General features: G+C 38.5%; 3 protein-coding genes across 3 annotated transcripts in view; 2 read left to right on the top strand and 1 right to left on the bottom strand.

Annotated features, from left to right (window-relative positions):
* LOC124138308 (hybrid PKS-NRPS synthetase pytA-like) overlaps positions 1-19,265 on the top strand; it is a 29,250-nt gene extending 9,985 nt beyond the window's left edge. The window contains exons 2-7 of the mRNA XM_048383934.1: positions 9,610-9,830; positions 10,016-10,176; positions 10,527-10,730; positions 11,123-11,304; positions 11,428-11,602; positions 12,055-19,265. Of these exons, the coding sequence (XP_048239891.1) occupies positions 9,628-9,830; positions 10,016-10,176; positions 10,527-10,730; positions 11,123-11,304; positions 11,428-11,602; positions 12,055-18,662 (7,533 nt within the window). The 5' untranslated portion in view covers positions 9,610-9,627 and the 3' untranslated portion in view covers positions 18,663-19,265. The remainder of the gene's footprint in view (positions 1-9,609; positions 9,831-10,015; positions 10,177-10,526; positions 10,731-11,122; positions 11,305-11,427; positions 11,603-12,054) is intronic.
* The window catches only part of LOC124129187 (patched domain-containing protein 3-like), a 76,985-nt gene that overhangs the window by 49,010 nt on the left and 295 nt on the right, over positions 1-27,680 (bottom strand). The gene's annotated exons all lie outside the window — the stretch shown is intronic.
* Positions 4,072-7,850, top strand: LOC124138335 (patched domain-containing protein 3-like). The gene is made up of 4 exons (XM_048383859.1): positions 4,072-4,154; positions 4,859-5,781; positions 5,903-6,112; positions 7,591-7,850. The coding sequence occupies exons 1-4, from the start codon at positions 4,072-4,074 to the stop codon at positions 7,848-7,850; spliced, it is 1,476 nt and encodes a 491-aa protein (XP_048239816.1).

The raw sequence follows: 27,680 nt of genomic DNA, 5'->3' as shown, positions 1-27,680 counted from the left end.
CAATAACAAATATGTAATACATAGATATTCTCATAATACATCAAGATATATCATATTTTTATATTGAATTAATAGTTGTGTACTCATTCAAACAGCCTTCATCGTAAGGACAAAGCAAGATAGGTTCGCAACAAAAGTTTTGTGTACACTGACAGGAGGACGCAGGATGTTTAGCAAAGACGTTTCGTTGATTAAAAGGATCATTTTAACATCATGAGACATGTAAGTGATCAAAATCAACCTGAAACAAATCTACGTAGAGTTATTTGATTTAATGTTTTCTACTGTAACATATATGCTGCGTCGGAAAGCAGGTAAATGGTCATCGTTATGCGTCATTTTGCGTTGGTGATGGATCCTTGCGGAATGCAAACAATTTCTGCTGAAGTTACCAAATATTAAAAATGTATCTAAGAAAATTATTGCCTCGATTATGCTCCAGTGCAATTTCTCAACAACTTGAGTCAGTGTAGGCAGCAATAGGACGAATTTTCAAACGAGCTCGGTTTTCAAAACACAGCCTTCTTATACACCCTGATAACTGTCGCTTGATTCCATCCATACCATTTGTATTAGTGATATAGACAATTTGTCATTTAATTGTTACATGTATGAGTTGTATGTATGCAAACTAAGTGTGATGTGCTGACTAATCTAATTCATTACCGGCATATGACTGAGGTGATTTTGTAAACAATATCCAACATGGCGGTAAAATCACATCCCCCTTTGTGTTCACACATTTCTGTAACATACCAAATGAATCAAGTTTTATTGGTGACGTTTCGGAATGATATTGATTGGTGTCAATATACAATATACAATAATGATTTCAAAACATACACATAACTCCCGAGAATGGTGATTTTTTTAAATGGGGATATTTTCTATGAAACGCGAGGGAATAATCTCGAAAAACTGCCGAAATAGTCAAATGAACGTAAATAGCAATATAGTGATAATAATTATACGGATCATTCACTAAATAAAGCGACACAACCCTTTGTATATCCATTAGAAATATTTGCATAAAGCAGAGTCGATTGTACAATTCCGACTATATCATGAGCATGTGTGTATGAATCACTATCAAATAGTAATGACCGCGAAAAGCTGAGCGTATCCTGCCGTCACAAACAAATGCAAAGGCAAGTCAACTGTTCACCCGAAAATATGGGAACATATGTTACAAGTCAAAATAGGGAATTGCATCGGATATCATTTTTCTCACTGGTGAATCAAATTTGGAAATGTCCTCCACATGCCTACCATTAAAACTTTATTGAGGCCTTCAATGTTGTAACCTTGATCAAACAACTTCTGAGCAAGAGTCGTATGACGCTTTTTGAAATCTTGGTAGAAAGAGCATGCTCGATTGTATCTCAAAAGTTGAACACCAAAGGCTGCAGCAGCTGGAATATTGCTCGACATGAACGGAAAGTCGTCCCTCGTATCATACAGTGTGGAGTGTTTTGTCACTCTGAATCTTTATGCATAAATCTAAATATGAAACAGATGAGGCGGTCTCACTGGTCTCCTTTATTTCTAGTTCAGTGGAAGGGAATTGGCTATTTGATTGTTATTGAACGATATCAGATCATCGATATACCTGGAGTTTAAGTTGAACTTCTTGGACAAATTACCTTGTTTTGACTTTGCCATACCGAACAGAAATTCCGATTCCGAATCTCAGTGATGAGACCAGGTGTTGGCGGAAAGGGTAAAGTTGTCCTGCTCTACTGGTAACACCCGCCCACTAACACAAGTTTCTTTAACAAAATAAGTGCCAGTAGATAAGAAGGTATGAAAACTCCATGTCAAAGCAGATCGTATCATGGGATAATGGGACATTTCCAAATTTGACCCATCAGTGATAAAAATAATGCAATTCCCTATTTCGAATTGTCGACTTATGTTCCCATGTTTTTTCAGGCGAACACTTGACTTGCATTTGCATGTGTTTGTGGCTGGTGCCACTGGCACTGGCACTGGCAAATGTTAATATTCCCAACATCCTGGCTAATCCATACAGAACTAAACCAAAATTGAAATAGAATATGTTTGATATGTGTAGCCCTTGTGACTGCCAGAACCATCAAGATACTTATACATTAGATAACATCGGTGAGGTAGCCTATTTCTATCTAGAGTGATACTTCAACACCAATACTTAAGTGCCCCTGACATGTATGTATGCACGAAGTGGAGCTCTACCACATTCACACCCAGTACCAGTTTATTGCATTTATTTTCACTAACTTGTACATCAATAGGCTTTATACTTCAACATTTACGTTTGTGTAAACATCAATTGATCACCATTCAACCTTGTATAAACATCAATTGTCATGTTGTATAAAATCTTCCTACTTCACATTTCTATTCACTACTTGCTTGATAACGGTGTCAGTATCTGCACCGAAATGTTGCATTCATTGTAATAAAGAAGTTGTATATTCATAGAACTACCTCCTTCGTAGTTTCAATCAGCAAACAATCGCTCTTGAACAACGCCATTAGCTGAAAATGATTGTACATCTATATTGGTTTCAGGGCAGCCATAAGTGAAAGTTCGATCCAAGAAACACGAAACTGCACCCAGTAACAAAATTAACTGAGGGTTTATCGGAAAGAATCCGGTTATATTTTGTGTATAATGCGAAAAACATTACTTGACACATTTCTGGACATATATACGTTTTCAACATCATGACTGGCATTAGTAACAATTCAAATGTATTTCGCCTGCACTGTATGTATGGTTAAGTCCATCCTTCATTTTTCATTTTTATACCGATTCTATTTCTATAAATATCATAAGAGCACAGCGATAAAGTAAACGATCGAGATTCATGAAAAATAAAGTGGTAATAATTCTTAAATATTTTACTTATAGGATATGTCATTGACATAAGATGGACAATTGTCATGAATAGAAAATATATATATACCCTAAATACAACACTATATTACGTGTTACCCGTACCACTTGATCATCACCTTCAAGGAAATGCACAATTGGAAGAAATATAGAATACTTCACAAGGCTCCCATCCTGCTCCTTATTACGTCCAGTATCTCCTCTGATAGGATTGTGTGCTACGACACAACATGACATATGAGCTTTTCCTCTCAAAGCGATTTGACATTAGCTTTATCTATTTAGACTTGTCCTTTACCCCAAAGGAAAGTTGTACTTCAGAGTCGCCTGTTATCGCGACTGGTATTAATTTAAACCAGCAACATGAAATACAACGTGTAAAGAAGGGCGTATCTAAATGCCAGAATTAATATCACCACGACCGTTTGATACTCAGTTTTTTGCGTGCGTGCGTTGTTACTGAACGCCGCACACAACAATATTCCAGTTTCTTGAAGGCGGACTCAAATAATCGAGTGTGGACGGGACAATCTAGTATTTGATATTACACGCAATGACTCACGCAGTCGGGGCACGTTGACAACCAAGTCAACCAATTCGTCGAGCCTGACCTCATGATCGATTAAGTCGCCTCTAGCGACCACTACGGGGTGCTGGGGACCCATTTCAACCTGGAATATGCACGGATTCTCTCAATTTAGTGGCCTCTTACGACGAGCAATTGGGTGCCTAGCCTGTTACCAATTACCACTACCACTATTACCGTACCCTACGTTGTCAACACGCATACGTGTTTGCATACACTTAATTACATACTATTTCTGACTGAGCAAGAGAATTTATGGATGTTAACTTCTTTATTATGAAGAACACAACGTTTCGGACTATATCAGGTGAATGAACGCCATGAGGAGGAGAACATGTATATGTTCATGTAAGGACAAGAAAATTAATAAGATAACAAAAGGTGGAAAATAGCAAAGGGTAGAAACTAACATGGGAAGCCAACAGATGATTGGCACTGATAGGTAATTACCAATAGACAACAGAAGCCAACACTTTACAGTAATTAGCCCTGATAGTATGGAAGCCAGTACTTAAGTTATCATAGATAAGTAATAGGCAATGGACCATAGGTAAACGGGAGGCCGGGGGTAATTAGCACTGATAGGTGAAGAATGCACATAGCAATGGGCAAACGGAAGCCAGCTAGGTACAACTCCTGCCACCATCCCCAGACAAAACAAGCCATCACCGCCACCCTCACCGAAAGGTGAGCAAAAAACAAATTGTATTAATAATATATGATATTTACCATACATTATACAATGTTATTCCTAGTACATGATATTTACGATACGAAAAGGTTAGCATGATACAATTTATATTCCTAATATATGATAGCTGCAATATATAGCACACTCAGGTAAAACATTCTATGTAAGACACTGAATTCCTGTAGGATAAAGATAACGGTCACATCGGAAGCAAAATGATCGGTTTATGGCACTTCTGCGACGTGCTTGATAGTTATTTCAAGACGTTTTACTTTCATTTTACAATACATTTTTAGTTGTCTTTTTTTAAATTTGAAAGAAAAGCGCTCGCAATAACATGTTTCATCTCGGGTGAACAGCGGTCGATTGTACCACTGATGCTCCCTGGCAGAAGAATGACTCACGTGGAGACGTACTATATTTCCTTAAGGAGTGAAAGCTGAGGTTGGTTAACATTTTAACTTTGTTTTATACCTTGTAGTAGAGCAAACGCGTCATTGTCTCATCACTCCCACACGTGACTGCAACCATATTTATGTTTTATAAACTCAATGTATATTATGATTCATTGCATAGGCCTTATATCTATCATTACTCACTTTACAGGGGTAAAGGGTAGCAAGAGGATCATGGGTTGCTATAACGCATCAGCAATATTCTACAATAGATTACAAAGATGGTATGGTGAACGTTTCAACAGCTATGGGCAGTTTGTTGGTCGCCATGAGGTTGTTTTTATAGTGCTACCCCTATTGGTCTTTGGTCTTCTTGGCCTCGGGATCCTGAAGATGGAATATGAGTCTGACGTGGAGCACCTGTACACCCCGATCAACAGCCAGGCTGCTCAGGACAGAGACAAAATGAAGGCGAGCTTCCCAGACAGGACAGGAACAAACTACAACACCTACAGTCTGAACGTCGAGGACAGATACGGGGAGATCATCGCAATCTCAGAAGGAAACATCTTTTCCAATACCAGCACTAGCGACATGAGGAACTTGGTAGATACGATTAAACAGTTTGAAGTGGATTTTGAAGGCAGGACACTCCACTACTCAGATGTATGTGCGCGCGCATCAGACATGTGTGTCATTAGTGGTGGCTTCCTCTTACAAGATGACTTCCTGTCCTCTCTTGAGCAAAGGAACGTCACCTACCCGCTATGGAACGACGTTGACATCTCCTTCTTTGTGTCGGGTGTGAATGTCTCAGGCGAGGTTCTCCAGTCAGCGTCTGTGATGAAACTCACCTTCCATCTGCGACAGGACAATGACACGATGCAGGAATATGCTCTCCTGTGGGAAGACGCCTTTATTTCGAACATGTCATCATTGTCTGCAACATTCTTCCCAATTGGTGTGTCCTTTGCGACATCCCAGTCGCTGGGGGATGAGCTCAATGAGAATACCAATGGGGATGTCTTTTGGTTTTCACTGTCCTTCACATTGCTTATAACGTATGCCAGTTTCGTCTCCGGCGGAGATTGTGTGTCCTCAAAAAGTCACGTGACAAGAGCTGGTGTCATGGCTGCTGGGTTGGGAATCCTTGGATCGTTTGGACTCATGAGTCTCTGTGGTGTCAAATTTGTCAACATTGTTGGGATAATGCCCTTTCTTGTTCTGTGTGAGTATGTCTTTATGTTTGAATTACATGACATGATTATCCAAAAGAAAACTAAAAAGAAACAATATTTAATTTGTTTATATGTTGTACCCAGGTTAATGAAATTTTAATCTACTTTCAGCTGTTGGTGTTGATGACATGTTTCTGATGGTATCAGCTTGGGCTGACACAAACCAATATGGTGATGACTGGGATATACCGAAACGGCTGGGTCACACTTTCCGATTGGCTGGTATAGGGATGACAATCACGTCCCTCACTGATCTTGTCGCCTTCCTGGTTGGGTATTCATCAGTGTTTCTAAGTGTGAAGAACTTCTGTCTCTATACGGGTAGGGACATATTTCCAAATCAACATTAATATCAAAACTATCTTCTGTGCACAAGTATTATTGGTGCTACTAAATATGATGACAGAATGGTTTGCTAAAATATTAAGGATGACATTGTTCATCATCTTTGCATATGCTCACAGTGTTGATTCTTGAACGAAATGTCAAGGTATCAAATACCTTGTAACATCCATGGATATGAAAATACCTACTTTTATTCCAAACTTTCATATTGACAGGTACAGCCATCATCTTTTCATACATTGCTCAAGTGACGTTCCTGGCTGGATGCCTTGCTGTACATGGACACCGTGTTGAAAACTCTCGCCATTGTGTGACATGTCAACCCGTGCTCCCAGTAGAAGAACTTAAAGAGAAAGCATGCATGTTTCGCTGCTCTTGTTCAGGAAAACCGCCTAGAGACAGACAAGACTCTTTGCTTGAAAGACTGCCACCACTTATTTTGAATAAATACCTTTTAACCATTGGTGGAAAAGTACTCACAATATTAATGTTCTTAACATATGTAGGAGTTTCTTTGTGGGGAGTAACCAAACTAGAACAAGGACTCTTTCTAGAAAACCTTGTACCGCCAACGTCCTACTACTCTAGTTACAGTATAAACAATTATAAGTTTTATGGAACACGAATTCCGGTTTCATTTGTGATGACAAAAAACACAAATTATTACGATGAGAATGTGACAGAAAACTTTCAAATGCTATTTCAAAAGATAGGCAATGATGACAACATGAACAATGCAACACAGATCTGTGGACTTCTCGATTATGTGAACTCTCCATATGTTAACAGGTCATCAGCGTCTGATTTTGTCGCCAATTTCAAGTCATTCATTAATGCCAATTCATATGCTAAGAACGATGTAGTGTTTAGTGACTCTGCCAACACTATCACTGCCCTAAGGTGTCACATGATCTCAACGAATGTCCCTGACTCGATGGATCAGGCCAACCTAATGATCCGTATGCGACATCTGGCAGCTGAATCACCATTACCAGTATTTCCTTACCACCCAACGTTCATTTTCTTTGAACAGTTTGTCTCAGTACTGCCTACTGTTTTACAGACGTTAGGGATTGCAGTCGCAGTCATGGTCATTCTCACTGCACTTTTCCTCCCCCATCCACTAATCGTGGGCCTAGTTTGCATCAATATTTTGACAATTCTGCTTGGAATCTTTGGTTTCATGCCACTGTGGGGATTGAGTCTTAGTTCCATCACTATGATACATTTGATAATGAGTGTCGGCTTCTCTATAGATTTCACAGTCCATGTGTCGACAGCTTACATGTTGGCCAAGGGGAAAACACGAGATGAAAGAGTTAAGCATGCAATCATACATGCAGCTGGGCCCATCTTTAATGGAGGATTCTCAACATTTATTGGCATACTTACATTGGTCAGATCACAATCCTATGTGTTTCAATCCTTTTTTAAAATCATGATATTTGTTATAGTCTTTGGTATGGGAAACGCAGTTTTGCTTATGCCAGTTATATTATCTTTAGTAGGGCCTATGCCTAAAGATGACCACCCAAGTCCTCACAATTTAAGTGAACAAGGAGACAAGAATATATATAAGGTTGAAGATGAGTGTGCACCTGGAAGTGCATCTAGGAGCACAAGTTCAGTGTCTACCCTAAATAGAAGTGAATTAGCTTCAACAGGATCATTCGCAGTATCAAATGTGGGATACGTGTCCACAAATGTAACATAGGACACTGCTTTTGACTTATCTATAAATGTTAATCCTGAAATGGATTTGTCAATGTGATATCATTAACAGTGAATTTAAGTTTGATTACAATAAATTATTTGCGACATATTATTTTGTATGTATGTGCTCTGAAAATTCCAAGTAAACAACCTTCATTTTCGGAGTAGGTTCTGTTTTTAGTCATACATTTTAAAATACAATGAGGTTTTGCTGTATATATAATCATTAGCAGACAACCGTGATAGCCATACCCCATAGTGATGTTTTAACTTGTCAGATCGATTCAGATATGCAAATGGAGTTTGGAAACATTATCTGACAACTTTGACTAGCATGTTTCATTCATATTGTATGGTTTTAAGTTTCAACCGTGACATGATTTATCAAGCCAAACAAACCGCGGCAACGTAACATCCGCAAGGTTGCACTCAAATGTGATTACAGGGATGAATTGTCAAACTGAAATCACTCTACATCGGATGGTGGTCAAGCCATAGGTATGATTTGCAGCGGAACATGTAGAAACAATTGACCAACCTATCATCAAGAGAGTTAGCCGCATGAGGCGAATAATATTGAATTTTATATTGTATTTCATTTGGATAAACAACATTTTTATTGGTTCTGATGACTTCTGTTACATAAACTTTGTTTTGTTTCATGTTTAATTCTGATATTTCCGTAAGATTTTGAAGCAGTTCAATAAACTTAAACTCTTCGAATGACTTATAATTATTGCTGAATTTAGAAACTTGTGTATGGTAAAACAAAATCTTTCTTTTTACAACTGGCCAACAATTGGCTACATTATATAGTGTATTATATCTCCATCATAATTGAATAAATACCCTGCAACAATAGCTTCGATTAGAGCAGGATTTGAACAGAACGATGCTCAAAACAGCTGTCATAAGCAAGAGCGAATTCACTTCTGAACCGAAGCTCTGGAGGCGAATGGGTCCAGGGTATTATCATAATAGTATGGACAAATAATACCATGGATAACCACATATTAGATCAGCCATTCGCTTCATTGAATGCACTGTTCTAACCGTTTCGGATATTTTAATAAAAGAACAGGGGCGAAGTTATTCAATATTAATGCATATAGTTGCACTCTCTCAGATTAAATATGCAATAATCACGGAAATCTACATCTTCCCGAGGCAAGGGAGGTAACTGACTGCAAAAGTCCAGTTTCCACTCTTGCCAAAAAAGGCCGGAATTTCAGCGTTCGATGGTCGTGCCACCAGTGGCTATTACGAATTATGTCCCTTCTATATTCCTAGTATTGACCAATATTCCGACCCTGATATCACTTGCATTTGTTTCAAACAAAATTGCTGCGTCCGGTGAAGACGATCTGATCGACAATTAGGATCTGTATTGTAATAAAAGGGTCTTACTTGTCGAAGTGCATCAATTCACGTCAGCACCTTGATTAAAAACATGTAATGATGTGGAAAATATCTGTTGACGCTGAATTTACGAACCGGATTTTGATTTTGTTACGCAGTCTCGTTAGTCCAGCCAAAATTTAACTCCATAATTCCAGCCTAGTTCGGCAAGAGTGGAAACTGAACTTTTATTGTCAGCAAACTCCCTTGCCTCGGGAAGACGGGAAATCTACTGGATGCTCTGATTAATGCGATACTTGCCTGTCTGGAACCTTTTATCGGTGATTGTAACTATATGCTTATTTGTTTTTAAGAATTGTACAGTACAATACAAAAACAATATGAATTCCATATATTGGCAGGTACTTCAATTCTGAGCAATGGCTGACGGAATAGCCATTATTGGCATTGGGTGCCGGTTTCCTGGAGCCACCTGCCTTGAGGAATACTGGGATATCCTTTCAAAGGGAGAGAACCATGTGGTGGACATTCCCCCTGAGAGATGGAACATGGACGCCTTCTTTGACTCTGATGTAAATGCTGTAGGGAAGAGCTATGCTACGAAAGCGGGGCTATTAAAGAAGTGAGTATGAAAGCTATATATCAATCCATTTGCAAAATTACTGTAGAAAAATACTTTAGCCTTTTCCTTGTTTCATAAACAGAATAGAACGAGTTTCATTTTACATGAGTTTGTATTTAACTGTCACACTCATAGGATCCCTTACGAGCATACAAGCCTTAAAATACTGAAATATTATCCTCCAGCTTTGATCACTTCGACAACAAGCTATTTAAGATCAACGAAACCGAGGCTGCCCAGATGGACCCCCAGCAGCGCCAGGTGTTGGAGTGCACGTACATGGCGCTGGAGGACGCCGGCATCACCAGACAACAAATAGCGGGACAGAAAGTTGGAGTCTACATAGGTGTGTTCATATAAAAGGAGTTATTATTTAGAATTTAGACTGTATATGTTTGCTGTTAAACGCCATACTCAGCAAGATATAAGCAATATCACAGTGGCCTGTAAATAATCAAATCTGGACCAGATTGATATCATTATCAGCATGAAGGTATGGATTTCTATGGATTACAACTTTTTTTTATCATCTCCCAACAACAATTAAATGTGAGCTATTAAGACATTATAATAAAGTTGTCATTAATTATGTTTCATGACTTCATCTAAACAGTCATATTTGTATTGATGCCATAGTGACCATGAATCACCATGTAAACTATGTCGATTCTAAACAAATGAAGTTTTTAATGAAAGGTTCCATGACCGTGGATTATGGTGATTTGATCTCCAACAAATCACCAGACGTTACCAACCACACAGTCACTGGACAGGCAAGTTCTATAATATCCAACAGGGTATCCTACGTATACAATCTGACGGGACCATCCATGACCATAGACACAGCATGTTCTTCATCCATCGTGGCCATACACCAGGCAGGACTGGCACTCAGAGCAGGTGAGTGTGCAGTGACTGCCATTTAACAGAATACTTCCCCTTTACACATATAGCAGATCAGCCGAGCATTAAAATAAAATATACAATGCACGAACTAATAATGGAATCTGCTTTGTACACGGTTATACGGCTTTTGTAGGATTTAAATAGTTTCAGAGCAAGTGTGACAACCAATCTCATCTTCATAAAGATCATATATATATACATCATCGGGTGAATGGGTCTGAATATAAGGAGCTTTATTCATTTATCTTTGAATCTCTCAATCAAGAATATTAAAATACCGACCTATTATAAAGCTCCTCAATTATTCCCCACCCTATCAGCTGTACTTCAACATATACTTTGATATTATTAACTTCCAAACTTTTGTTTGTATTAATAACTTTCAGGTGACTGTTCTATTGCAATCTGTGGAGGGGTGAACCTTTTAATTCACCCAGCATATTTTATCAAGTTAAGCAAAGCTCAGATGTTGTCGCCCACTGGACAGTGCCACGCCTTCTCAGCAAATGCCGATGGTTACACCAGAGGAGAGGGATGTGGAATTGTCATCGTGAAACTATTAAGTCAAGTAAGTCAATTGCAGAGTAAAGTGTGCCTAAAAAGTATGAATTGAATAATCTTATGATATAACCGTGCAGCCAGAATATCATTTGACATTGGGAAACATAAACATCCATCTTATATATTTCAGGCTTTACATGATGGTGACAACATTTGGGGAACTATTGTGACGGGATTGAATCAAGATGGCCGCCAGGTTACGCCCATCACAGCACCTTCAGGGAAACAACAGCAGGAACTGCTCAAAGACATCTACACTCGACACGGGATCGACCCGACTCAAGTAGACTATATTGAAGCTCATGGTAGGTTTTTAAAAATATTTATTAACGTAAAGGTAAGAAATAGTAATAAAAAGAATTAAGATAGTCAGTAGTTTAATCATTTCCCAAGCCATTTGGTCACGGATATAGTATAGTATACCCGAAAAATGAAAATTATTTGGACAATCTTCAGACAAAGGAATGTGTTCCACAAAGAACTGATAATACTGTAAAGTATTTTTCAATTCATGATAATATTGCTCATAAATCATCAGCAAACTAAATGTTAACATGACTTAAAATGTTTGACCATTTATCAATTTCTTAATTACTCTCACAAACATTGAGAGATCTGGATGTATTAACAAACATAAATGCCATATTTACTTTTGCATTTAGCATTACATATATCGGATATTATTGGGGTATGTATTAAAAACGGATATAAAAACCTACAGGTCTACAGCTGACCATAGAGAACATTATCTACCCAGGTACTGGAACCAAAAGAGGCGACCCTGTAGAAGCTACAGCACTGGGGACCTTCTTTGAAAAGTATCCTCGCCAGCGTCACATCGGTTCTGTGAAGACCAACATTGGCCATCTAGAGGCAGCAGCAGGTGTTGCCGGACTCATCAAGGTCCTGCTGATGATGAAACACAACACAATCGTGCCATCCCTACACTTTGACAAGCCCAGTGAAGCAATTGACTTTGACAGGTTTAATTTTGTAGTACCAACAGAAAATACAGACTGGAAACGTCATAAAAAGGTTGCATGTATTAACTCATTTGGTTTTGGAGGTAGCAATAGTCATGCTGTTTTAAAATCATTCACAATGGAAACATCAGTTAATAGAGACATTTCCTTACCAGTTTGTTTCTCTGGCTCAAATGAGAAAACATTGAACAAATCAATGACACAATTCATTGAAAGTGGTAACAGTTCTATTTTCAATGATGTAGCTTACACTTCATGTATTGCCAGAGAACATTTTGCATTCAGAAAAGCTTTCTTTGCAAACAGTCATTCTACTCTGAAATCTGAAATACAGGAAGAGTTACAAAACAAAAACAAGCTATCGCCTCAAGAAAAGGGAAACATAGTATTTGTTTTCTGTGGTATGGGAACAGCATGGGAAGGAATGTGCAATGATCTCATCCTCAACAGTGATCAGTTTAGCAAAATGATTTTGGAAATTGACAAATCCCTCTCTAGATTTGTTGACTGGTCCTTGTTGAAGCGGTTCCAGGAATGTGATGATGTAAAAGATCCTCAGTTCGGGCCAATAGCCATCTTTGCTTGTCAGGTCTCACTGGCCAATCTCTGGGAATCATGGGGGGTGAAGCCTGCAGCTGTTGTAGGTCAGTCAGTGGGGGAGGTGGCTGCAGCACACATTGCTGGAATCCTGTCCCTGGATGAAGCTGTGAGGGTCATCTACCACAGGACTCGGATCCTGGCTGAAACAACAGGTGGAAAGATGATGCTTGTCCGGAATGTTGACACTGCACAAGTAAAGGCAGCCTGTGGGAAGTATCAGGGTCAGGTAGATGTAGCTCTATACTACAGCCCAGTCTCATGTACTATCAGCGGGGATGAGAGGTCAATTTTGTCAGTCAAAGAGGATTTGGGGCATATTTCAGATAGTAACACCCTGTTTCATGAGCTTCCTGTTACAAATGCATTCCATAGTCCCCATATGGATTCAGCAAGAGTTCAGCTTGATGAAATACTATCCAATATCAATACATCAAAGATGACAAGTACATTTGTGTCGACAGTTGATCCAGATATGGATGAAGCTGCAGTTGGCTCAAATATCTATTGGGGCTCAAATGTAAGGAGTCCTGTTAGATTTTTTGATGCAATCAAAAAGTCAACACAAACATCCAAAATGAACATTTTTGTTGAAATAGGTCCTCGACCAGTACTAAAATCCCATCTACGGGACATGTTTAAAGATTCCACACTCTCTGTCACATCCATTCCTTCTCTCCATCAAGATGCAAGTTACAGTGACATTCTACAGTCACTCCTCGTGTTGTATGGCTATGGGGTGAGTGTCAAGTGGGACACTTTCTTTCCTGATAAGATGCATACAACAAGCTACCCATCTTATGTCTTCAATTCCAAAGCCCTGTTACTGGTGTCAGAAAGTAAACAACAAATGCTAAAGGGTAGGAAAGAAAGTCAAGGGGATCACTTGTTTCTCAAAGGTAGCATAGAGTCTGGATCAGCAAGCTTAATCATTGATCCTCAGAGGTTCAAGAGTGTTTTTGAACACAAAGTGAAAGGAACAATCATTGTACCAGGTGCTGTGTATGCTGAGGCAGCACTTGCTTTAGCAAGAATGATTGACATGTACCACCGATGTGCAATCAGTGTTTCTGTGTCCTTCAGAAGCCCAGTCAATCTGAAATCAGGAACAGTGACAAACCTTGATATAAAACAATCCCACAATGAAGCTGACACTAGCGTTTTGAGTAGATTTGTTTTAAAGAAAGGAAGTACAGTCCATGCGGAAGCAATGATAAGACAAACACCTGTGGATTACGCTCCTGAGAGAGTGGACCTTGGGCCAATCAAGGAAAGATGTAAGCACATCATTACTGGAAAGGAGGTGTATCAACATTTAGAAAACGGTGGTTTCAGCTACGGAGAAATGATGTCAATTATTTCAGGGAGCCAAACAGCTGAAAAGGAAAGCATAACTGTACTTGAAGTTGGGTCTCAGCTCCAGACAGAAGTGCAGCATACAATTCTTCACCCTGCAGTACTAGATGGTATGCTACAAACACCTGCAACTGTCACACATGTCATCAAGGATATGCTTCCATTTTCCTTGGAACATTTGGTAGTCAAGCGAAAGACTGAGAGAAAAATGCTTGTGCATTTGAAAGTATTGTATGAAAGTGTATGGTATGTTTGCTATACACTGTCACTGCTGACAACTGAAGGGTATGTCATTGCACACATTGGGAAGTTCACATTGAAAGCCATGGGTACAGATACATTTGATGTCAGGAGTGTTGCATACACAATTGGATCAGAAGAAGTGGAACCTGATGATGAAGCTGTATCTGACACTATAGCGAACCTTGTCATGTTCAGTGATGAGAAATCTATGTCAAGGACTACAATCTTTCCATGGACTGTTCATGATATTTCCACTTTACATGATAATAGCTCTGTTCCAGACCTTCTAGAGTCATCTGGAATATTAGTCATGTTTCAAGCCAAACCTGGGGTTGTTGACAATGGATTAAAAGTGGAGACAGAATTGGAGGAGAAGATCATGCCTTTAAGATCTCTGATACTTTACATGTCACAACAAGCCATCAAATCACCCTTGGTCATTGTCACAATGGCAACAGCATTGGACTATCAGAGTCCAGACAGAAGATCCCATGCACTTGCGTGCATTCACGAAGGTATTCGGGCATTTATCAGATGTGTTCGAAGGGAATTCCCAAGGCTGAAGGTAACATCACTAGATCTAAATATTGGAAACATGGACCAATATGATGCAAATATCATAATGTCTGAAATATCGCAAGTCTTGAATGTCAAAGGTCATGCTGAATTTGAAAGCCTTCATGGAAGCATATATGGACAGAAGTTTCAAAAGGAACCAAACTCAACGCCTGATTTTAGACTGGAACGAAAGATGGCCAGTCTGGACACTGTTCTTTATTCAACTTCTGATGGTGAAATATCACAACCTTTCTTCACAATATCACGAAACATGCCAGAAAGGGGGAAAGATGACATTTTGTTTACTGCACAGTCTGTAGCAGTTCACTCTAAATTCCTGTCTGAACAAGTTCTGCAATCTCTTGACAAAGGAGGCCACATGGGAAGCAGCAAGGGAAGTCCTGTTGTCACATTTGAATCAACTGGCTTTCCACACAGCAATAGCAGACGAAAGATGTACATGGCTTGCTATCCACACCAGGTGAGATATCAATGCTATGCCCCAGTGAAGTTCACATTGAACGTCAGATACTTATGTAATTTTCAGACAGGGTATCTGTTGAAGCTGTACTGTCTTTGGCGATTGTGTGGTGAGTGCAACACAAAAGATGTCATTATACTGTACACACAACAGACAAGAAAATATGCAGAAGTGATGGAAATTATATTGTTATCAAAACAAACAAGGAAACTGTCATTACTGACTCCAGAAGAAATACCAAGCCATCAAGGACACCATGTAGTCATATCAACTACACAAATTACAGAAGAACTAGCACAACAGATTGTGCTTGAATGGGGCTGCATTGAAAAGCTTATATCCTTTGAGAAACTGATATCCCTCAAAGTGACAAATCTCCTTCAGTCTGTAAAGCCCAGATTAAAAATAGCACTTGTCAGAACTCAGGAGGCTCTTGCTTTCAATCAGATGGATGAACATATTCCGAAGTTGTACACATGGATAAAGAAAAATACACAAAATGTCAGGAAGATAGGCTTTTGTTTCAGGGATTGCAAAGACATACCACTGAAACACCAGGTTGCTCCGATCAACATTGCTGAAATCCTAGAAACATGGGAGTTCAATATTCAAGAGAACAATGGCGTCACCACAACACAGTTGAAGATACCCGAGATTCTCTTGTTTGACAGACGGGGAATGTACCTTGTTGTAGGTGGAATGACAGGACTAGGATGGGAATGTGTCTTGTATCTGGCTTCCAAAGGTGCTGGGTGCATTACTATTATCAGCAGACGTAAGCCAGATCCAACCAAACAGGATGAAATGAAGCATGTGTCCAAGATCTATGGATGCACTGTTACATCAGAGCAGGCAGATGTTCAAGATATCAAAGCAATTGGATCAGCTTTGAAGAAGCTGGGAACCCGGTTCCCTGCCTATACTTTGAAAGGGGTATTCTTTGGAGCTGCTGTTCTGAAGGATGGAATCCTTCTGGAAATGACGAGAGACAAGTTCAAGATAGCTTCTTCCCCAAAGGTTGCAGGATCATGGAACCTGCATCTCCTGACAGAGCATCTTCAACTGGACTACTTTGTACTGTTTTCATCAGTAGTATCAGTATTTGGAAATGCTGGACAGACAAACTATGGCGCAGGGAATGGATTCATGGATGCCCTAGCTCATGTCAGGAGGCAAAATTGCCAGAGTGGTCAGACTGTAAACTGGGGTCCTCTAAATATGGGCATGCTGCAAGAAAGGCACATCAAACAGATGGAATCATTTGGATATATTCTGATACACAAGAGAAGTATACCAGACTGTCTCACGCATGTCCTCATGATGAATAGACCACAGATAATAATGTGTGGTCTCCAGTTGGTGAAATTTGGACAAAACCTCCACAGGGAGACCAATGTGGACCTGGAGTCTCGATTTAAATCAGTTTTGTCTCCATTTAAGGCGGCTATGTCTTCAGCATCACCAAGTAATGCGGAATCATTTGACGTTCACGAATTGAAGAAAATGTCTGAGGAAAATGCCCTGGCCAAACTTGTGAAATATGTGAAGGCTGTGGTCATTGATGTAGCTATGCTTGATGAATCTTCAGTTGATGTAGAGCAGGGAACCAGAGATCAGGGTGTTGACTCAATGAATTTCATGCAAATTACTGGAAAAATCATGGATGACACACATGTTCAGTTGTCAGCAACGAAACTGAATGTAGAAAACGCTTCAGTGACTCAAATTTCCCGGTACATTTATGATGAATGGATGATCAAAGGGAATTGTGACCTGAAACATGAGCAACCTCTTCAAATAGAATATTCATCCGAATCTGATACCATTCTGATCCCAGGAGAACAGTTTGTTTTTGACAACTATTTGAGAGATCCAAACCATATATCCCATTTAATGATTGTGGAACTGGAACTGCCTGATGTTTCTGAACCAACGTCTCTGAAGAAAATCCTCCAGGAAAACGTCAGAAGACACCCAATGTGCAGATCAACTTTTCATGTTGTGAATGAAGAAGTAAGAAAGTCAACACTGGGCCCGGATGATGATATTGACTTTAGAATAGGTTTTATGACAAATCGTTCTGATGTTACACATCTCGCAGAGGAGCGTTTCTATCTTGATCGCCAAGGGCCAATACGATTTGTCTTTGTGAAAGGAAATCCTCCTCATCTCATCATTGTCTTCCACAGAATCGCCTTTGACTACCAGGGAATCACAATAATGATCAACGACTTCATGAATATAGGGCAAGCATTCTCAAGGGGTCAGTCTCTAAGCGATGTACAAAGTGATCCCGACGTCCCCATGGGTCTAGAAATAAGGACAATCCTTCAACCAAGGTATCAACATATTAAACAGTTTTGGATGAAAACACTTGACACAGTTCCACACATATCCTTTGCAGACAGGACAGTGTCATCCACGCCACAAATGGACAGTATAAGTGTACAGAGGATTGTACCAACTGATCTGTACCAGAAGTTGAATTCTTTCTCTGACAAAGAAGGGTTGTCACGCTTCAAGTGTCTTGTAGGACTCGTTCAACTCCTCTGGTCAAGCAGAGCAAATGGTCAGAAATTTGCCATGACAACATATGTTGACCAAAGAATCTTTAGCCCAAAGCTAACTACATCTGTTGGAAGAGGTGTTAATTTTACACCACTGTCCTGTGAAGTAAGAGATGTTGACAGACTGACAGTTGTTACATTTCTCAGAGAGAATGGTACTAGGCTTGAGGAATGCATAGAGAATGGAATATTTCCTTTCGGAGATCTAAAGCTTTTCCTTCCAAAGGATGACTACGACAATGTCATGACATCCTTTGTCACATTTGGGAGTGATGAAATGAGGAATATGGGGAAAGGAAACGATATGCGTGGGGACTTTGGTGCCACCGTTCGGGTGAAAGCATTGTTTGGCCCAAACACAGAACTATATTTTGACATTCTCAACAGGAGAATTTCCCAGACAATAGCCATTGTCCTGTATGCTCGAAAAGATTGTTTCACTGAGAAACGCACCCATATGATCCTCAATGCATTTTTTGGATTACTTGGAGACACTCTAGCAAATCCCCAGATGACGATCAGGACAATACAAACTAAACCATACATCACACAGCTTCAAAATAAGAAAACACGTTTCTGATTATGCACTTAACAGTCATCAGTATGTGAAGTGCTAGGAGATACCGCAGGCTTGGAGAACATTAATATTTCATTAATGCTTACACTTATGTTGCGAAAGAATGGAATTGTTTCTTCTGTTGTGTCACACAATGGTCGGTATTGACAGATCAAATGTACTGTTGTCGGTGACTTTAACACAAATTGAATGTGAGCTTTGTGAAGAAAGTCTTATGCAATCTTCATGCAGTCTTAGAGCATGGTTCTGGCGTTGGCTAACCAAGACCCTTAAGCGCAAACAGATTGTGTTTGCGGAAGACGTTTTGAAAATGAATATATGCACACATATGTTTTGTTCTCATATTTTATAGGCATGAATATGTATATAGATGACTGGCGACTTATGAACATGAACTGACAATGTTTGTCTCCTTCCTATTATCTTATTTGGATATGAATTTGTTTATAGAGATAAAATATCATGTTTCTATCATCGAGAGCAGATATTTTCACGGGTCCTTTACCCCGTCACTTGTATATTATATACTTTTTTGCAGTTATACTACTTCATTACAAATGTAAAACCTTGAAACGTAAATTCTCCCTACCTGACACACAGGGACGGTTCACCACCCCTTGTATTTGCGACTTAAAAAGTAGTTTCGTGTTTACAAAATCTTAAAAAATATAAACAAAAGTGTCAAAAAATATTTAGGGTCACGGTTATTCTTTATCATACATTTCGATATGATTATATACAAAATCAACTTCAACAAAACTATTCTTGAATACTAGGAGACCGATGAGAAAAGCGAAAGAATACGCGCTGGTCAAGTAACAAAAATTGCGCTTTGCAAAACAAACAGTCTCGATTGACGAGTTAAATGAGAGATTTACAGATCATAACGAAACATTTTCGAATGAAGAATAAACGGCTGGAAGTGATATTAATAAATTACCATCCGTCATTATTTTGCCTTGTCAATGTGGAACTAACGTAAAAAGAGCGGCAACAGTTTTCGTCACTTGCGACAAAGGGAGACAATCAAAGGGGAAGTAACTCTTGTGTGACAATAGTTCCGTCAAAGTGTTATGTTCACATCAGTGAAATATGAAGTGTTATGCTCACTGCAATGAAAATATCACTTTTCTCAACTTCAGAAAACTCTGAAGTATATAATAAAGTGTTCATCAGCGGGATCAATGGCAGGAGAACAGATGTGTTCATATTCATATGTGCAATCAGGTTGAACGTGTATATCTAATTTGGGTACATTCGTTATTATCAAGTGAAACATAAGACATGCACATATATATTGTATCTAAACTTTCTCCTAGCTAATAACAGTGTTATTATATCTAGACAATGCCATATGCTACTGATGTGAATAAGACTCAGATTTGTATTGCAGCTTTACTTTGTCTCTTGATTTTAGCTTTCAATTATTCAAACTATATACATTATGATTTAAAACATTAACCACTTTTTTTAAATAAAAGTCTCTATTGTATATTGGATACTATATTGGACATCCTCAGGTGTACATTGTCTTGTTGTCCACAGGATATACTTATTCTTTAAAATGAGAATTGTTTTTTTTTTACACAAAATTGTCAACCCCTACACAGAGGCCTAACACAGAAAACCAGCAGAGGGATTGTGTCTTGTGTCTTGTTTGTAATTTATAGTGTGTAGATATTTCATAGTTTGGTACCTCTATTGTGGTTTCCCTTGGTAAGTCTATACATCCGTATTTAGTGTTACCCAGTATATTTGGTGGTGTAGATTATTATAAACACAAGGCTTTTCTAATTTTTAGGATTATTTTTATAATCTTCCTGCAAGTGGAAGGTGGTGTCATATTATGGTGCATGTAAGGCATATATTAATTAGGATAAAATATATGGATGAACAACTTCTTTATTAAAATTGAAGCGACGTTTCGGTGAAGGTTCTAACACCATTATCAAGCAAGTGATGTACGGAGTATGGTTGACATGTATCTATATACAGGATAGGAGGCAGTGTTTGTACAGCTGCAAACGATTATATCAAGCATCTTTTACGCTATATATCATGTGGTAACTATTTCAAAATATATTTAAATGTTGAGATGTGCATTAGACGTCCTACCAATTCCTTGACCCAGGTGTCTATCGCTGTGTGATGTCTAATCGAAACAAAACGTGCTTTTGTTGTTCTGTAAAAAGGTATCTAATAATATTTCTCATGTAAGTCCTAACTCATGTTGTACTGTTACAATACAGTGCACTGGTGCAGACGTATGAAGTTAACCAATATATTTGTCAATACGACCTATTTGTGACTAAATAACTATTATTGCCTGAATCATTTCCCTGTTACCATCTGAACACCAAGCCTGTTTCAATGCAGTCCTAAAAACATATGTCTTTAGATGAAGCTACTTATATTTTTTAAATATGTCTACTTCATTAATATTCAGTCCACTCCAATAATTTCTTTTACGTTTTTGTAGCGCTATGAGCATGCATACGTGAGTTGACATGGCGCACTATCAATATTCATTCTTATTATTTTTCAATTTTACCAATTACCAATAATTAAAACCATGTGCACATGCCCAGATAAATTTACCCAATATACCTTACTCTAGCCTTTAACAAGGGTGGCAGTTTCTTTTATTCTAGCTGACCTGTGTTGAGTCTTTGCTGACCTGGCACATGCTATTAAGTAAAATTGCATTGGTCTGTTCAACCATGAACCCTACGCTTGAACTCTTGGATATAAAATATGCCTGTTACCATAAATGTATGAGTGTAATACAAACACATGTAACAAAGGGTTGAGTGGAAGTAGAATGTATGGTGTGCACATTGTATCAGTATGTCCGATAAATGCAATCACAGAATCGTTTATGTTTTATTTGTATGATATTTGGTACAATAAATATGAAGAATGTAATATGTGTCTTCGTTTGATTTTGATTTGTTTGCACAGTTTATGTTAATGGTGGATGGAGTAACAGTGTGTGTGTGTGTGTGTGTGTGTGTGTCTGCTTATACTGGTCCAGTTTCATAGTACTACCCCACTACGACATCATTCTGCCGTTTCACATGAATACCCGAATCAGACACCTTATATTTACTCCGAGTCAGCCAGTCCTTGTTTTATCTTCCTTAATGCCAAGCGCTAGGAAGAATAACACCAAGTATATATGTTGGTATGGTGGGGTAAGGGTAGCTGACAGTCACGCCATGACATTACATCACGGCCGAGAACATTACCACCTATTCAGGCTGTGGTTGCCGATTACACCTCCTATTTTCCTGAGATTTTTAAAAAATATTTCCGCGTGGCATTGTGACTGAAAAGTTGATATCGCTATACTCCCAGATTATTTTCCAATCTATAAACGCCCTTGTCATAATGGTATTACCACAGCTTGAGGTAACAACTGATCGGTACACTGGTATCTGTATCACTTCATGTTTCGACATGTTTCATGTCTGACATGTTGACATAGGGTGCGTGCGCTATATCTCAATAGTCTGTTTCTGCAAGGGTATGTTGTACTCTCTGCTACCTCTGACATCGGTAGCCCATAACGGAAAACGCGCAGTTTCGTGCGTTGCACTGGGGATGCATCCAGCCGTGTGTAAACCGTAGGATTATTGCCTAATTTTATTGACACAAGTCTCCGAGGCTTTCAGGTCGTAATTTCTAATCGATTGAAATATTAAGCAGTATCAAAGGTACGGAATGTATAACAGTAGTGATTAATGCAAATATGGGTCTGTACAATAAACATGTGCACAATAACGTTTTCTGGTGAACACAGATACGCATAACAGAATCAGAGACCCTTCGGGGACAGAATGTATGGAGAATATTAAAGTTTTGACATGGATCTAATGCTGGATTTCCATGTATAAATAGGTTACCCATTTCAAGCATACTCGGATCACCAATGTCTGAGACATTTTTAAAAAACAAACCCAATGTGGTATATTTTTCCATCTTCCCGTTTGATAATGATCGCAACATCTAATTCTCAATGAAATACGCCACGGTACGACGGTATTTCATATATAAACGATGACAATAACGATCAGGCTAAATTACCGATATTTAAGATTTTTTGTGGTCCCGTTGGACGAATCAGTTTTGTGAGATATTTTATGCACATTTCTAGGTTAATATCTGTCAGCTGTCTGTTATTCTCGAGCATAAAAACGCCAAGACAGTAATAGTTGTCAACATTCGTCGCCAGTAGCCCCGCCCCTTATAAAATGTGCATAAAATCACAACAACGTATATATAGAGAATCCCATCGTGTATCTTTTGATATCAAATATATCAGCGAGTATTGATATATTTGATATCAAAAGGAAAAAGGGTGAGATTTTATTCATCATCCAAAATCATTCTTCCATTTTTTTCAGTTTAAAGACAGTAATATGCAGTGTCTTTAGTGTAAAAAGTAATTTCATTGCCTCTATATCTGCTGTGTAGATATCGCTTGATCTCACCCAAGCGATATCTCCCGTGGGAACCAGTTTGGATGATAAATAGAGATTAGTACACGAGTGTCTGTCAGACACCATTTATCTTACAACGCGTTGTTTCAAAAGGTATCTAACGAGCGAAAGCGAGTTAAATACGCTTTGGAACAACGTGTGGTAAGATTATTTATCTTTATCGCTCGGGGTATCTGACAGGCACGAGTGCAGTAATTTGTTTCTTACACACCCTAAAATCGCACATTTGTAGCACTTGAAACGTGATTTTGTAAACACTATCCAAGGGCCCGAACGTGCTCTTCGGCGTTTGTGTTTGCGTATTTTCGAAAACATTCTAAGTGAGTGAGTATGTTTTTTACGCCGCTTTTAGCAATATTCCAGCAATATCACGGCCAAAACATTCTAGACGATTCTAGGCGACGTTTTAAAATTATCATAAGTAATTAGATGAACAACAGATTCCCATGATCACTAATATGTTATTTCTTAAATTAAACATACTGGAAAGTTTTATGTTATGTTGTGTAGAACTCTGGCTTAGCTAAAAGCATAGCCGCTCTTAAACAGTATGATACGGACGAACACCCGACAATTTTTACTGATATCGAAAAGGCAGAGAAACTGAATCAATATTTTCAATCTATATCTAATGTCTATGGTACAAGAACAACTATGCCGGGCTTCACATTTCGTACAGAGACAGAGATGAACACCATAGTCAAATCTAAAAAGGAAATTGAAGATATAATACAATGTTTGCCTCTGAACAAAGCCTCCGGACCGGACAAAATTTGTCATAAATTATTAAAGAAAACTGTATGTTCTATAAGCGGAGCATTGTGTTTACTGTTCAATATGTCACTACAATCAAGTCTATTTCCATCAGTGTGGAAAAAACAAACGTTATGCCATTATTTAAGAAAGGGGATCACACTATCGTTTCTAGTTATAGACCGATATCACTCATAAGCTGTTTAGGAAAATTGTTTGAGAGAGTTGTGTTCAAACATTTATATAATTACTTTAATGAGAACAAATTGTTGTATAAGTACCAATCTAGGTTTCAGGCTGGTCACTCAACTGTCCATCAAGTAATAGAACTTTATCATCAAATTTGTACAGCGTTAGATAAGAAAGAAAACTATTGCATTGTATTCTGTGATGTATCAAAAGCCTTTGATCGGGTATGGCACAGCGGGCTTGTGTATAAAATAGAGAGGTATGGTATAAAAGGCCAATTATTAAAATGGCTTACCAGTTACATAAGTAATCGTAGCCAAAGCGTATTTGTGAATAGGGAAATATCCAAACCAAGATACATGAAGGCCGGCGTGCCACAGGGGTCCGTGCTTGGTCCTTTACTATTTATTGTTTATGTAAATGACATTGCTGATAAATAAGCCTGTATGACAAGACTGTTTGCCGACGATACATGTCATGTATCCATTGGCATGTCATCCAGTGATAACAGTGTACTGGAACGTTCCTTAAGCACAAATTTAGAAATCTTAAGTGAATGGGCTGATAACTTACAATCCCGAAAAGACTAAATCTGTTCTATGCTCTCGCAAAGACAACATTGGACATGTTGGAGGTCTAAAACTGTATTTCAACGGAAAAGACATCAGCTCTGTAAATAGTCATAAGCACATGGGTGTTATACTTGAAGCCAGTGGCAAATGGCCTTGTCATATAGATACCTTAATAATAACAACTTCCAAGATGATTTACTCAATGAGAAAACTCAAACATCTACTTCACAGAAATACTATTAACAATATATGTATAATGTTCATAAGACCACACTTTGAATACGCATGTGAGGTATGGGATGGTTGCAACGAAGGACAAAGTGAGAAATTAGAACAATTACAAGTAGAAGGTGCACGCATTGTAACTGGTATACCTAAATATGCCTCCAGGCATTCATTATATTACGAAACCGGTTGGGAACCCTTAGTTGGGCGCAGAAAGAAACATAAACTTTGTCTTTTCTTCAAAATTAATCATAACATGGCCCCTTCCTATCTAACAGATATTCTACCAAAAACCGTTGCTGCAAAAAACTCATACAGTCTCAGAAACTCTGAAAACATCAGTATTCCTCTAACAAGACTAAGTCATTCGTGTGAATCCTTTTTACCCATCGTCTATTCTATTGTGGAACTCTATTCCTTTATCAGATCGAAATTCTATGATTTCTTGTTTTAAACATTCTTTACAAAAGCACCACCCCACATCACCTGCGTACTTCGCATATGGAAAAAGAAAATATAATATCTAACACACAAAACTGAGATACATGTGCAGTCATTTGAATTATGATTTATATAGAATTGGTATAAAAGATCACCCGAACTGTATATGTTCAAATAGATGTGAGAATGCATATCATTATCTCATGGAATGTACATTGTCTAGTCATCTGCCTGAAATTATGTTTAACAGCCTTAACAATATTGTTCATAACATATCTGTTCATGTACACCTATACGCCAATGCATATCAGAAAATGAAGCTATATTGAAGGCAGTACAACATTGTATATGTACAACTAAAAGATTTGTGCAAAGGACTGTTCATTCAACAATGCATTTCTCCCCTTCTCTCTCTCTCTCTCTCTCAACATTTTTTTATGTCTCTTCTATAGTGTTGTGTGCATAAATATTGAATTTGAAATTGTGAAATTTTGTAAATACTAGGGAGAGGGCAATCTAAGTTGGAAGAACTTGTCCCCCAATCCCATTCACTCCTTGTGAATAAATATGTTTAAATAAAAAAAGGGTTCGATTTGAAGTTGAATTGCTGGAATTTTTTACATCCACATATTCTAGATGGATTTTGAAGCAGAGTCCAAGAAGGCAGCCCTTCCAGTCTTCCCAGATGCCGCATGGAAGGGATGTTTCTTCTATTTCACACAGCGTATGAAGGCAACCCCAGCCAGTTGGACTCAAGAAGGTTTACACCGACAACACAAACTATGACAATACCAGATTTGTCAGAAGATGTGCCGTGTTGCACTTGGTTCCCTTGGCTCAAGTAAGTTATCCAAGAAATTCTAAGATTGATTATTTTAAGAACCTTAATGTTGCACGAGTAGTATTTTTTCTGTGTTCTTCGTTTTAATACGGATTTGTTCATATTGAAATTATTAGCTAACAGTTTGTGTTATTTAGGTTGGAGATGTAAGGTTACGTACAACTGCCGACATGCCAGACGACCCCAGGTGCCAGAGGATTGCGTACTATGTCTCCAACCACTGGACAGACGGAGACATGTCCTGTTGGAACCACCACAACACCGAAGGCCAAAGGACTAACAATCATCTGAAGGGCGGGTATGGTCGTATAAAGAAGATCACCGTCAAGGCCCATCCCAACCTGTACGAGATGATCAGATTCCTGACATCCGAACAGAAGACAAATGAGATAAAGATGCTGCAGTATGCTGGAGGACAGAGTCGGCCTCCTAAGAAGAAGGAATACGATGATCTGCAGAGGCGAATCGATGATCTGAAGTTCAAACTGACCAGGGGGCATATCTCCGTCCAAGAATATGCTGATGCGAGATCATTTGCATTGAAATTTGTGTAAAGAAATTGAAATAATTGTACAGTTACTTAAATGTTATTAAGTATAATTATCCATTATTTCTGTTATCAATGATGAATTTTAAATTACATACGCCATTATCTCTGTGACACGTTAACACAAAATTGTATCGCCGATGTCATTAAACAAAATATTTTTGTTCTCTTACGGTAATGTGGAATAAATATATGCTTGAATCATGATTCATGTCTTTGCCGCTGTTCATTTTTAACTGACCCCTTCGTTTGCAACAACACATTGCCTCTATTGTCCCGTTAACGAACCCCGAAGCCGCCAGCTCTGCTTTACGGGAATGGACGAACCTAATTGATAAGAAAGACATACTTGGCTTTCAAGAAACAAAAACTGATCATTTGGATCATCTAGAAATGGAAGGATTCGATCTTTATCTTAAACACAAGACGGGTGCCCTAAGTCGATCAGGGGGTATAGAGTAGCTATAAATATACATATAAAGATCATATGTTAAAGTTAGAAGATAGTTGTGATTACCCTCTGTGGATAAAACTATGTCAAGCACTATTTGACCAGGAACAAGACGTTTTATTAGGGACTGTTTATACACCGCCGGAAGGTTCTAAATATGTAACAAATGATACTTTTTACGAAATTGAACAATCAGTTATAAACTATTTAGCACGGAGTGATCACGTTGCGCTTGTGGGAGATTTTAATGCCAGGATAAACAATTTATGTGATCATTGAATATTTTATAAATTCATTATTAAAGATTCGAATTGGATAATAGCTACATTGGGGAAGGACCTGAATCAGATACTACTGAACGAGCTGTATATGCTTACAAGTACCAGGTACACAGGATACCGAGAGAGTAAATAACTTGGGTACGAAATTACCTGAAATGTATACAAAATTAAATATGTTTATATGCAACGGTTAAATCAGTAAAGATGAAATTATTGGTA

This window comes from Haliotis rufescens, unplaced genomic scaffold (assembly GCF_023055435.1).
Source record: "Haliotis rufescens isolate VD_foot unplaced genomic scaffold, xgHalRufe1.0.p SCAF_5, whole genome shotgun sequence".
NCBI lineage: Eukaryota > Metazoa > Mollusca > Gastropoda > Lepetellida > Haliotidae > Haliotis > Haliotis rufescens.
The sequence above is the reverse complement of the archived record's forward strand: the minus strand, read 5'-3'. Positions and strand labels throughout refer to the sequence as shown.

Excerpts from the sequence above, each read along its gene's own strand:
- LOC124138335 (XM_048383859.1), top strand. The coding sequence starts at position 4,072 with ATGGGCAAACGGAAGCCAGCTAGGTACAACTCCTGCCACCATCCCCAG. Across the intron at positions 4,155-4,858 it reads ACCGCCACCCTCACCGAAAG|CTATGGGCAGTTTGTTGGTC; the intron begins GTGAGCAAAAAA and ends ACGTTTCAACAG. Across the intron at positions 5,782-5,902 it reads AATGCCCTTTCTTGTTCTGT|CTGTTGGTGTTGATGACATG; the intron begins GTGAGTATGTCT and ends ATCTACTTTCAG.